The 13,350-nt window shown below is 35.9% G+C and overlaps 1 protein-coding gene across 4 annotated transcripts in view; it reads left to right on the top strand.

The window, feature by feature from the left end:
- The window catches only part of sea (mitochondrial citrate transporter scheggia), a 42,710-nt gene extending 30,809 nt beyond the window's left edge, over positions 1–11,901 (top strand). For all 4 annotated transcript variants that reach the window (XM_076498099.1, XM_076498096.1, XM_076498097.1 and 1 more), the window contains exons 5-7: positions 5,024–5,244; positions 10,697–10,770; positions 11,357–11,901. In XM_076498099.1, the coding sequence (XP_076354214.1) occupies positions 5,024–5,244; positions 10,697–10,770; positions 11,357–11,471 (410 nt within the window). In that variant the 3' untranslated portion in view covers positions 11,472–11,901. The remainder of the gene's footprint in view (positions 1–5,023; positions 5,245–10,696; positions 10,771–11,356) is intronic.
- Positions 11,902–13,350: the final 1,449 nt, after the last annotated feature.

Here is a 13,350-nt window from a genome sequence, read left to right as displayed (position 1 = left end):
ACACCCATCTCTGTTTCTCCCATACATTCCCACAAACCCCAAGATCTACATTCTTTGGTTTCAAATACAGGTATTTCTTCAGATATATCTTTTCCTCCCACCCCAAGATGCAAAACAATCATTCATTCACGTCCTCAGTCACTGGAATCCCATTCCAACAACAAAGACCTGCCCTATTAACCCAGAGCAGGATACATGGAGGTGGATAGACCTCCTCCTAATAAGGACAGCAAGGAAAAAAAGACGTGGTTGTAAACAGAAGGGTTCTCCAGCCACTTTGCCTACAGGTCATTAATAATGGCCACTGTCGAGGTTTACGTTCTAATCTGGATGACATCAAAACACTGATTGCTTCCTACCATCCTGTATGTCTTTCCTTACAAGAAACATTTCTGAAACCTGCTGATACAGTCATCTTTTGGCAGTTTTCTCTGTACAGAAACTACAGGCTGTGTGATGGACGAGTACATGGAGGGGTGGCACTGTTGGTTGATCAGCATGTGCCCACCCTGTCTTTGTCACTCAACATACCCTTGGAGGCCATAGCCATCCATGTTTCCTGGGTCACACCATCACTGTTTGTTCTCTCTACCTGTTACCTGGAGAGACATAAGATCAATCAGAACTTGATGCTCCCTTGATCCTGGGGGACTTTCATGGACATCATCCCCTCTGGGAAATTGCTGTTATTGATAGGAGGGGTTGCTCTGTAGAGTGTATGTTCTCTGATCACAATCTTTCTCTTTCCAATACTGGTTCTTCCACTTATTTTCATGCACCTAGTCAGTCCTTTACCGCTATTGATCTCTCAATTTGCTCCCCTTCACTATTATTCCACTTTTAATGGAGGGTTGACAATAATCTGTGAGTCATTGTGAGACTGGCCATGTTCAATGCTACCCTATCCACGTGCCGCGGTGGAGGCTGGATCAGGCAGACTGGTCCACTTTCACTGCTCTCGCAGAACTTGATCCTGCAATCATCACTCAGCCATCAATAAATGACTGTGTGGCAACAGTAAATGACTATTATACAAGCAGCTGCTCAGTGTATTTCTAAAACCTCAACATGTCTTCCACGATATTCTTGTCCGTGGTGGAATCTTGCCTGCCACATGGCATGGAAGGCTCAAAAACAGGCCTGGGATACTTTTCAGAGATATCCCACACTTTCCAACCGTATCGCTTTCCAATAGGCCTGTGCACATGCTCGGTGGGTAAGACGTCAAAGCCAGAAGAAATCTTGGATTAAGTTCACAACTAGCTTTTGCCGGGTATTTAGCACTTCTGCTTGTTTCTCCACCTTCTTGGCCATCAAAACTCGGGCAGAGCGTTCAACTCTTTCTTTTCGAACTGACTGTCTCTTTGACTATAATCCTCCCTTTACTCTGGTGGAACTGAAAATGGTCCTTCATCAGGCTGGCAGTACATCTGTTGGACCTGATGATGTACACTATGACATGCTGCGATATCTCTCTCCTCCTTCTCTTGATATTCTTCTAATTGTTTTTAACTGGATCTGGCAGGAGAATGCTTTTCCTAATGCCTGGTGCCAGGCTATTATCTTACCTTTCTCTAAGCTTGGGAAAGATCACAAGATTCCTTTAAACTACCATCCAGTTGCTTTGACGAGCTGTCTCTGTAAGACCTTAGAGGCTCATCTTTTTTGGTTTTTCGATTCAAGCAACCTCCTCTCCCCCACCGAGTGTGGGTTGTGATGACAGCCTTCCACCATGGACCACCTGATTCGACTTGAAACATCAATCAGAGAAGCCTTTCTCAAACGACATCTTTTATCAATATTCTTTGACATTGAGAAGGCTTATGACACAACATGGAGGTATGGCATTTTGCGAGACCTCCATGCATATGGGTTATGTGGTAATTTACCCATGTTTATTAACAAATTTTTTAATGCACAGGAGTTTCCAAGTTCATGTGGGTTCGACTCTTTCCCGTTCTTTCTACAGGAATTTGGGGTCCCTCAGGGCTGTGTTTTGAGTGTCACACTTTTCAGTATGAAGATTAATGCCATCACTGAACAACTCCCTCTCACTGTTGCAAATGGGCTCTGTTTCACATCTCGTGTCAGTCGTCGAACATGAGATATATTGAGTGGCAACAACAAACTACCCTCAATCGTGTACTGAAGTGGACCATTGTGAATGGCTTTAATTTCTTTCTTTCTAAAACCGTTTTCATGCACTTTTGCCACCAGCGGGGTATTCACCCTGATCCTGAACTCCGTATCGGTGAAGTTTCACTGCCAGTGGTCCCTGAGACCAAGTTCTTGGGGCTTATCTTTGACCATAAGCTGACCTTTGTACCACACTTAAAGCAGCTACGGGTCAAATGCACAAGAGCACTGAACATCCTCCGTGTCCTCTCTACCACCAGTTGGGGAGCAGATTGATGTTCTATGTTAAAGATATAGCGTGCTCTTGTTCGATCGAAACTTGACTATGCATCAGTGGTCTATGGCTCTGCCAGACCCTCTGCCTTAAAGATGTTGGACCCCATTCATCATCAAGGACTTCGACTCTGCACTGGGGCTTTCCGCACCTCCCCTGTTCAAAGCTTATATGTAGAATCTTATGAACCTTCTCTGCATTTTTGACGTTTGCAACTGTCTTTACTATATTCTTCGAAACTTCGTTCCTTACCAAATCATCCCACCTGGGGATGTGTTTTTTTTTTGTCAGTGGGCCATACTTTTTCAGAACAGACGATCTGCCATTGCTCCTTTTGGCCTTCGTATCCAGGCGCAATTGGATGAATTGGGTTTGTCCTTGGATAACATTGCAGAATCCACTGGTCAGCCCATCCCAGCATGGCTTATTACAGTCCTGAAATGTGACCTTTCTTTAAGTCATCTGAGAAAGGCAGATACTCCTGATTGGAAGTACTGTCTTTTATTTACTGAACATCTTTCAAACAATCTTTCCATTCCAATTTATACTGATGGTTCCAAATAAGGTAATTCTGTGATCTCTGCAATGGTTTGTTGCGATTCGGTGGTTGTGTGTAGAAACTCTCTACAGCTTCTGTGTTCACTGCTGAACTGTACGCCATATCTCTTGCCCTGGATCATATTGAAGCTAAGCAGTACTCCGACTGCACTATTTATACTGACTCGCTTAGTTCTCTACTGACCCTGGAATCGCTTCACGTTGGCTCACACCCTGTTTTCACTGATATTCAAAACCGACTGGCCCATTTTTCATTAACATCTACTTCTATCCAGTTTTTCTGGATACCAGGCTACGTTGGTATTCGCGGGAACGAGCTTGCAGACACAGCATCTAAATCTATCTACTCTGGCATTATCACCACTCTGCCTATTCCGTACATGGACTGTGGTCCTGTATTCAAGGCTCGGCTCAGTGCCAGTTGGCAGTCCACTTGGAGTGAGCAACGCGACAAGCTTTTCCATATAAAACCATATATTGGGCTTTGGCCATCTAGCCTCCGTAAAGTTCAGAAGGAGGAAGTTGTTCTAACTAGACTATGCATTGGTCACAGTTTTTTAACTCATCGTTTTCTTTTATCTGGAACTGTTGCACCATTGTGTAGTTTGTGTAACACTCAAATCACTGTAAGCCACATCTTACTTTCTTGCCATCGTTACGACTCTCAACGACGGCACTATTGTAAACATGTTCTGTCCCAAGGTTTGTCCGTAACATTGGACAGTGTTATTGGTGACTGTGACACTGTCCACCTTGATAAATTGTTTAGTTTTTTAATGGCCATTAATCTTTTTGGTGACTGTGACACTGTCCACCTTGATAAATTGTTTAGTTTTTTAATGGCCATTAATCTTTTTGGTGACTGTGACACTGTCCACCTTGATAAAGTGTTTAGTTTTTTAATGGTTGTTAATCTTTTTAATGTCATTTAAGTGTTTGATATTTATTCATTACACTTTTTTAATTGTGGTTCCCTTTTAAGAGTCTCAATCTCTCTAGTTCAATTTGAAATTGGAAAATGACCAGAACATTAAATAACTTGACCCCAGGGCTGGAAAGGCCAACTTCAGGTGACTAACGCTGCTGTTTGAACTATCCGTTTGAGCTACCCGTTAGTCGTCCTGGCGAGTTGCTATTACAATTTTGCTGCATGTCTTTTAACACTTTTATTACTTTACCTTTTGGTACTGGCCATAATGACACATAACCTGGAACCAGGACTGAAAATACCAACTTCAGGTGACTGACGATGGTTCTTGTACTTATCTGTTAGTCTTCCTGGCGGGTTATGATCATTACCATTCTGCTAAAGGAAGTCCTTTACAACTTTGTAGACTAGATGTCAACATTGGTTTTATGCCATTTTATGGCACAATTTTTAATTGCTGTTTTGTTTTTAACCTTCATATCCTTTTATGAATTTTACTACATTTACTTTTCTTTTACCTTTTTACTGGACATTTGGCTAATTTTTATTACGATTTCGCTACATGCCTTTTAATACTTTTATTACTTTACATTTTGATAATAACTGTTATGACACAACCCAGAACCAGGACTGGAAAGGTCAACTTCAGGTGACTGACTGTGATTTTTGTACTTGCCTGTTAGTCTTCCTGGTGGGTTATGATCATTACCATTATGCTAGAGAAAGTCCTTTACAACTTCTCTTACTCTGCTTTCTCTCTTAACATTGTAGACTATGTGTCAACATTGGTTTTATACTTTTTCTGTTTTTCAAGATGTTTTGTTTTACCCTCATTTCCTTTTATGTATTTTACTATTGTGCCATAAAACACTACATCAATCAACCATAATGTATACTCTGGCCATTTCATTATTACAGAGTAATAATAAAACCAAAAAACGTTTAAGCTACAGCGTTTAAAAACCTGTCTTGTATGCTAAATCTTGAATAATTTCTAATTTGGTTAATAAATTTTTAAGAATACTTGATACTTCTGTTTAAAAAATCAACAAAGAACATTTATTAGTGTCACTGTAAGTTAATTTTTTCTTACCTTGTCCCACTTTATATGAATCTTTGTATTCAAGGCATCCGTGGTGTTTATCAGGGACTTACTGCAACCATAATGAAGCAAGGAAGTAATCAAGCCATTCGATTTTTTGTAATTGAGTCTCTTAAAGATTGGTGGAGAGGAGGGGACCCAAAAAAGAATGTCAATAAGCTGTTAGTTGGTGTATTTGGTGCAATAGCTGGAGCTGCTTCTGTTTTTGGCAATACTCCAATTGATGTTGTGAAAAGTAGGATGCAGGTAAAAATTTTGTGGTTTTACACAGAAAAATTCTTTTTACAGAAAGCAAGATATTTTTCATGTCTGAATTGCTATAAACTTATTTGACTGAGATTGTTTAATTACTGAGCAAGTGAATTTCCTAATTTGACAAATGTGCAATTTTATAAAAAAGTGTTTTCTTTAACTCTTTCAAGTCCTATTGTGTACAGTTTGCCTAAAGAACAGAATGTACCCATGAATTAAAATTAGTCATTTTTTTATCTATTAAAAATTTAAGATATTTTAGAGTTGAAATTTTTTAAATATAATGCTGTAGTTATTTATTTTATATGCTTAAAATAATATTTTGAATTCATGATGACCAGAAAACCTACTTGTAGAGAAAAATATAAATTTTGAATCTTTTAAACTATAAAATGACTGATTTATTTATAAAGTTTGCCTTATTATTTTTTATTTGATATATGATAGAAAATTATGTTTTGTTAAAAAACAGATGAGGTAAGCTTTGTTAAATCATTTTCCACTCTACCATTATCAAGTTTCTTTTCACCAGCATGATCACCATGTTAGGTTTTGTTTGCATTAAGCATTATAAACCTAAGTAGCTGATTGAATCAGCAAAGAAAATTATGATAGATGAAACTAAATAAATTAATACATAGTGAGTTTAAAACTTGTACTAAGTGAAACCTTCTGATTATGAATTTAAAAAACAAGTACACTTGCTTATAATTTTGTAATGGTTAGAAAGTTATTTTCCAAGCATACTTACTATCTGCTGACATTATAGCTATACTTCAACATCAGCTTTGCATATCAAAGCATTGGTCTTGCATGCTCCAGTCTTTTATGCCCCATATAAATGGCCCTAGCAATATCTAATGTGTGAATTTCTCCTCCCATATCAACTGCTTCCTTTACCAAGTAATGTATATAAGCACCTCACATAGATAATATAAACACTTTTTCTTGACAAAGCACTGGTTATGGTTTTCTCTGAAGTGTTACAAGTTGTCCATTTATGGATTGAGATTTTTAGTACTATCTTATGGATTTCAGTATAATTAAAATAAAAAACAAAACAAATTAGATATGATTTTTGTGGGTATGAATTCCTGTATTAGTGTTGTTGGCAAGTTGGCTAATCCTATCTTCCCTACTTTATTGTCTAGTGTCTCTTTATACTTGTGGTTGGGAGGGGGGGTGTTCATTTGGGATTGTCTGTTTTTCAGTCGAGAGATGGAGATATTCATTTGGTCTGGAGTGTTTTTCCTAGGGCTTGTGCATTTCTTGTAGATTTTGGGAAGAATTTGTATTTGTTTTCTAACATTTTTCTTTACTAAGTTGGCATCTCACAAGCCTGATTTGAATCCTTTTCTTGAATTTATAATTTGGATTTGTGTGATTTTTGAGGCTTTTCTTTATCTCCTTTAAGTCTACTACTCCCTTGTTGGTGGGAGGACTATTTAATTTCTCCTCTTCCTTGAATTTCTAGTTCAGACTGAAGATTTACCTTTTTATTATGTGATGGGATAAATAGACCTTATACCCACCTATGTCTTGCTTGTCTTGGTTGTCTGCCTCCTGTTGGAAATATATTTTTTTGGCTGCTGGCATATTGATATAAGTTGAAGTTGTTGGCCTGTTTGTAGGACTTCCTTTCTCCCCTTTAGTCCTAATAGATCCTTTCTCTCTAAGTCTCTGATAATTAGATACATCCATCTCTTCAATTCTTTTGCAATCTTTTTCACTTTTGCAACTGATTGTAATCTGATAATTTGTTTTGGCTTATCAGGCCTGAAAGTGTTATGTAACCTAATTTCTTTCCTTTTGTGGTTTTCATCTCAGTTATGTATTCATTGAGATCCTTAATTTTCCCTAGTTTCTTAAAAGTGGTTTTCCAAATATCCATTTTCTACATTTTTGTCTTTACAAATGAGGTATTTTCTGAGTTACATCTCATCTGATTCAGCACATTTGTCTTTTGCTGTCCGTTTCATTTATCCATGGGGGACATCTTACAGACTGGTATTTAGACTTTTCCCACTTTTTCCAATGCTTTTCTCTCATGTTCTAGCAGTTTACTTTTGGAAGCTTCCCCTACCCCATGGCCATTTTTAACATCTGCTGTATTAGAGGAGGAGAGGGTACTCTTGACACAATCTTTTCTGTTTTCCAGGATTCCTTGCAACTTGCTTTCACTGAATCCAACTTTGTGGTGAGTGTTGCCCAGACAGACATGATTCTCTTAATCTAATTCCACATTAGCAACTAATCTGTTTATTTTTTCTACTGGCTGAAACAGATTCTATAGAAGTGAGGGGTTCCATAAAAGCATTTACATACTTAACAGTATTATATTATCATAGACTATTATGAGTAAAGCTAAAGGGAATTTGCTCATTTCTTCTGATTGTCAGATTCAATAAATTAGGGTGAGTTTCTTTGAAAAACTTAGGGAACTTGATTTACATATTGTACTGTTTCCAGAACACTGTTCCTCAGGACTCCTCAGTGTGCATTACCCTTCAGATTCTAGTAGTGGAGTCTGTACCACAATCAATTTCCAGTCACTGGGGTGGTGGACAGAAGCATTTCCTCCAGAGTGTTAGGAAGTGTGTTCCTCTACTCTTGCAGGATAAGGCAAAGTTGTGGACTTTCCTATTTGGGTTTATGAATGTTTTTCTCATATGTCAAAAGGAGTGGCACCAGCCCTTATAGGAGTCTACTTATATTTCTGGTTCAGATTTGAAACTATGCTATCCAGTTAGGGTGTGCATGGCTCTTCTCTTTGATCAGTGTTGATTTAGAATATTGTTCATGAATGGAGGTCCACTACATCTTCAATTCCAAATGCATAATGGTCTTATCCTAGGCCCTTGGTTGAGCATAGGTTCCAAGCCCTCTCCATAATTCCAGAGGCAAATTGAATACTTCTTGCCCATTTGGTTAGGTATAGAGGATAAATATTCATACTTCCAGACCAGATGAGTTCATTCCTTTAGTTGAATATGACATATACAATCCCATCATTCCATTCCAAAGCTTTTTGACTTCTTCAAATGAAGGAGAAAGTTTATGCACTTCAGTGTTGCTTGCTTACTTGTTTTGATGCTGGTGGTGTGAAATATATCACTGTATGGCTACAGGTTGGGATACAATAAAAAAATATATCTGTGACATTGTGGTCCAACAGCCCTAGTCACCAACAGGGGATATAGGGGACAAGATTGCCTTAATTCCAACACTGAGTTGTGGAACCTCAGCTATCTGGTTAGGGTAGGCCTAAATGATATTTACTCATACTATTTCACCTTTGATACAGGTACTAGGTTCCAAGTGAGGAGCATACCTGTTTTGGATGTGTGGTTCTCCCACTTGTATAATGCTTATTTTTCTACAATGCTGTTGTATGCAGATACTTTCTGTATTGATCATGGCTGCATTGGCCCATCCACTTTCTCGGTGTGAGATTCTAGCTATATTGTCAGCATATGGTAAGTATGCTTTGGAAATTAACATTTTCCAAAACTGAATATGTATTTTCAATAATACTTACCTCTGCTGAAACTCTCCTGCCTTGCCCTCCACACTAAGAGCCTGTGTACCTTCTCTACCTTATCTAACTGAGGTGCTTATATGCAGTATCAGGATTGAGGGAATATTGATGAGACAGAGAAATTTCCAAATTAGATATTACCAGAGGCATTAAGTGAGGTACAAAAGACTGTAGGATGCAAGACCAATGCTTAGATTAGGGAAAGCCAATGTCAAAGAATAGCTATATTGTTAGTGGATGGTAAGTAATATTGAAAATACCCTTTCAATCTAGGGAAATTTTAACTTTTGTTGTACACCAGTGATCATTAACACAATGAACTTGAGTGCATTCCTTTGCAAATAAAAGGGATACAATTTTGTTTTATAAGGTACAAACTTTAAAGGAACAATGTTTATTTTGGGTCATGGAGTTTTGAAAAATCAGGAAAAAAATAAAATGTGTGTTCCAGACCTTGAAAGTTGGGGAATTTTCATAAATTTTAATTGTGGTCATGAAATGATAAGGAAAATTGAGTAGGGGTTAAAGCTATTACAGAAATTGCATGCAATATAGTTTTAGTGGAGTTCTGACTCACATAATATCTAATTCTTTTGATCTTGAATCTATATATTTTCTTCTTCTTGTTCATGTTATGCAGTGTTTCTCAGAATGAGGTCTAAATATTGTTCCTAATATTTTTATTGATTTATAGTTGTACAAGAATATGTGATACAGACTGTTAGTTTGGAAGTTGGTTTCTTCATTTAGTCATCCAAAGTTACAAAATAAGATACAATAAGTTTTTTTATCACAGAAAGGTATTCAAACAGCTGATTGAACAAAGCAAGTTTATGCTCTCTTTACACTTCAAAGCCAAATTAATCCCTGTTGATAACTCGTAACTAGCTATTTTGGCAAAGCATTTTTATGGAGTGGTGCATATTTACTCAGTCAACCATACCAGCTGGGAATCCCAAGTATTTTATAGATGTTGGCACTGACAGAAGGAAGTACATACATTTGTTGTTCTCATTAGCTTCAGTATTTGGCTAATTTGTGTTATATTGTTACATTTAGTTTAAGTAGTAAAGAAAAAGTATAACATTATTCATTTATTGATTAGCAAAAGTAAATATTTTGAGTATTAGTGTTTTCTCATTTTCAAAATAACAGTTTATTATTACTTGAATATTTTAAATTACTTTTGTGTGATCTGGTCTGCTCAGATTCCAGAAGTGATTCTGGAACAGTTGATACAGAAGATTAATGTTTTTTGTTTGGTTAAGAATGGCTTAAGACTGAGGTGCCAGAAGTGAATTGTGAGATGATCCTTTCATTGATTGCCATGTGATTTTAATATGGAAAAGAGGTTTACCTTATTTGTTGCTTTCAAATATTAGAAAATGTTTTACACATTGGGCAGACTTGTTGTGGAATATTGCATTCTTTGGAGTGTATAAACTTCACAGAAAAATTTTAGAAGAATGCAGGAAGACATAAGAACCAGTAATTAAAATTTACAGTGTAGGTAAGCTCACAGTAAAATTTTATCAAAATTTCATAGATGAAGCTCTCTACAAGTATCACTTCTAAAAATGTTTTATTTGCATAAGCTAAATAATCTTCTTAAGGTAATTCTGAAGTTTCAAACTATTTTATTTTGCAGACGTTTTTGTAGTATGATGAAACGCAACTCATCACAGATGCATTATTCTTTAATGTCTTTTCTTGTTTAAATTCAGTAAGGATGAAATTCAAAACCAAACTGTGCTATATATTTTCTGCTGAAGTTCTTGTTAGAGAGGTTACTGTACTTACCTTTAAGAAACCAATGTACCTAAGAATACTACCTTTATATAATATTTGACAGTTTAATACTTTGTTGGATAAAAGTTTCTATATTTCGATGTTGCATTATTTTTTCAGGGTCTTGAAGCACACAAGTACAAGAATACCTTTGATTGCATATATAAAATTGCCAAATATGAAGGTGCTGGAGCGTAAGTAGTTATTTTCCAGAACTGGTTAAATCCTAGTAAAGTGGGTTTGTAGTTTGAATAAGGAGGAAGTTCTATCATTTATTTTTACATAAACATGAAATAAGCTAGTTCTGAAAACTTAATGTGCTTGAAAAACCAGGATGTGCTTTAATGGCTTTTATCTTAACTAATAGTATTAGTTTAAAATTTGATTGCTTGTGAAAATTAAGTTTTTAATATCTAACAAAATAAGTTTTTCAATAAGCCATATATATGATTTTGAAAAAAATATAACTTAAATATTTTTAGTAAATTCCCTTTTGTTAATTATGTTATTGGTACTGAAACTTAAAATATTCATTTTCTAAACCTTTACATTGTATTTTCTATCATAATTCTTGAGAAATTAGTACCTTTTCTGTATGTATAAGGTTTCAAGTGTGACATTATTTTTCAAGTACTTTTCAGATTTTTATTTAAGCTTGCTTTTATATTTTCCTTCGATTTACACAACTTGTTATTTAAGGCAACATATGAATTTTTATATTTGAATTTGATTGTAATATTGTTATGTGGAATATTGATATTCTCATGAATGAACTTACAGATTCTACAAAGGAACCATCCCAAGGTTGAGTAGAGTCTGTCTTGATGTTGCCATCACCTTTATGATCTATGACTCTTTTATGGATCTTTTCAATGCTTTTTGGAAGACAGATTAATCAAAGTTAGTTTCTACATGGGGAAAAGGAAATGTGTGCAACATTGTTAGTTATAAACACAAATGATTGTAATTGGGGGAGTATATGAAATGGTTGCAATAGCACTGTTGAAATTTGATGGTTATCATGTAATCACTAAACATTAGATACATGTTTTATATCATTAACACAGTATCTTTAAAACATTGAAACTTTAGCTTAATATGAGTGTTCTGAATAAAATATAACACACAGAAATAAATACCTTTGTGTGACCAGTGGATGTATCTGTGAAAGTTGTTCATAGTAACAGAGCATACTCATGGCTGAGTAAAATAAAAACAACAACAGTATTTTAGATATATTGTTTAAGTATATAATATATATATATTTTAATTCAGTGCTAGAATAAAGAAATTAAGGAATGTTAAATAAAAAATGATGAAGGAAATTAAGTCTGTTATTTGTTATATTTTGAGTGATTTAATCTCAAATAACCTCTGATATAAATATAACAAATTTTCTATCAGTATGTAACTTATCCCCATTATCTTCAAAGACGTGTGGTAAAACATTGATATTCATAAATCTAGTAACTGAACTTTTCTCCATGTAAGATTCCTCCACAAACAAAATAGCTTGATCCCTCACATATCTGCCTATAAAATTTGTATGTTACTAGCCTTGAGCAAACTGTTACCTAAAAGTCATGTATTTATAGTTGGCAGCATTATACAACAATAGCCCTGTACTAATAGGAGGGAAACACAACTTCATTACATAGTAACTCACCCTAGGCACTTGTGCTCAAAATAACTTCTTTTTTTTTCTTTCGAATTATCTTGAATGGATGTGTTTTTAAAATTATTAATCAATTGTGACATTTGCAATTGTTTATAAAGCTGGTTTATTTTATTACTAAAAAAAGAATTTTATCTGCTTATTCATTATAAGCAGTGATGGGTAATTTTTGTTTTGTTCTGTGATAGTGATGTTTCTAATGTGGGACTTGTGTATATAATGGTTTCTGGAGGTTCATTGTGTGTAGGAGATGTGATAACCATTGTTAATGTATACAATGGACCTCCTCCTGTCCATTTGGCCAACTTTCCTTCTCCCCATTTTGAACATGACTAGGATTATGATAATTTTACTGGCTCTTTCCCTCCACCAGGGTTTGCTCTAGACACAACTTTATCTGTAGAATAAAATCCTCACCATTATAATCTCTTTCTTAACATGATTGACATGTTCTCCCCATCCCCTTTGTATTTTGCTCCTCTTTTACTTTAATACAAAAAACCCATACTCAAGACTACTTTGTATCCCTTGTGCACACAAGAATATTTTCTATTTTCTCTTTCCCTGATGTTAGGATTCCTTCAGACACATTTCTTAAACATCTGCACCTTGTACTACCATGCATTGTTCTTTTTGTTTACTTGACTGTTTTGTTTCCATCTACAGCTTAGTATTTGGAATTTCTTTTGGTTACCAGATGGGAGGTTTCTCTCTAGTGTCCACTTTTTGTACTTTCATCTTTTTCTTACCACCCTGGGGATTACCCATTCCAGAACTATTTGTTTCCATGCATTAGATCTACAGTTTTGGGCTTATTTGCATTGGGTTTGCCTCTTGGCTTGTCATATACTAGGGGCTGTTATCTTGTTTTCAGATTCTCTTTTGGTCAGATAGGGTTCTAATCATGGAGTGATCTCTCCACCTTCAATTATTTCATTGGATTTGCTTTCAGTTGGATAAGTCTGTAATCCATGCTTTCAACACTTTCAATGCCAGACTTCTTCTCTTTGAATCCTCAATTCCCTGTTCTTCAATCCTGGCAATACCTTGTCTCCTGTTCTTCTTACCCCTTGTGTCTTCACTTTGACACGGCACTCCT

Source organism: Tachypleus tridentatus, chromosome 4 (assembly GCF_004210375.1).
Source record: "Tachypleus tridentatus isolate NWPU-2018 chromosome 4, ASM421037v1, whole genome shotgun sequence".
NCBI classification, from domain to species: domain Eukaryota; kingdom Metazoa; phylum Arthropoda; class Merostomata; order Xiphosura; family Limulidae; genus Tachypleus; species Tachypleus tridentatus.
The sequence above is the reverse complement of the archived record's forward strand: the minus strand, read 5'-3'. Positions and strand labels throughout refer to the sequence as shown.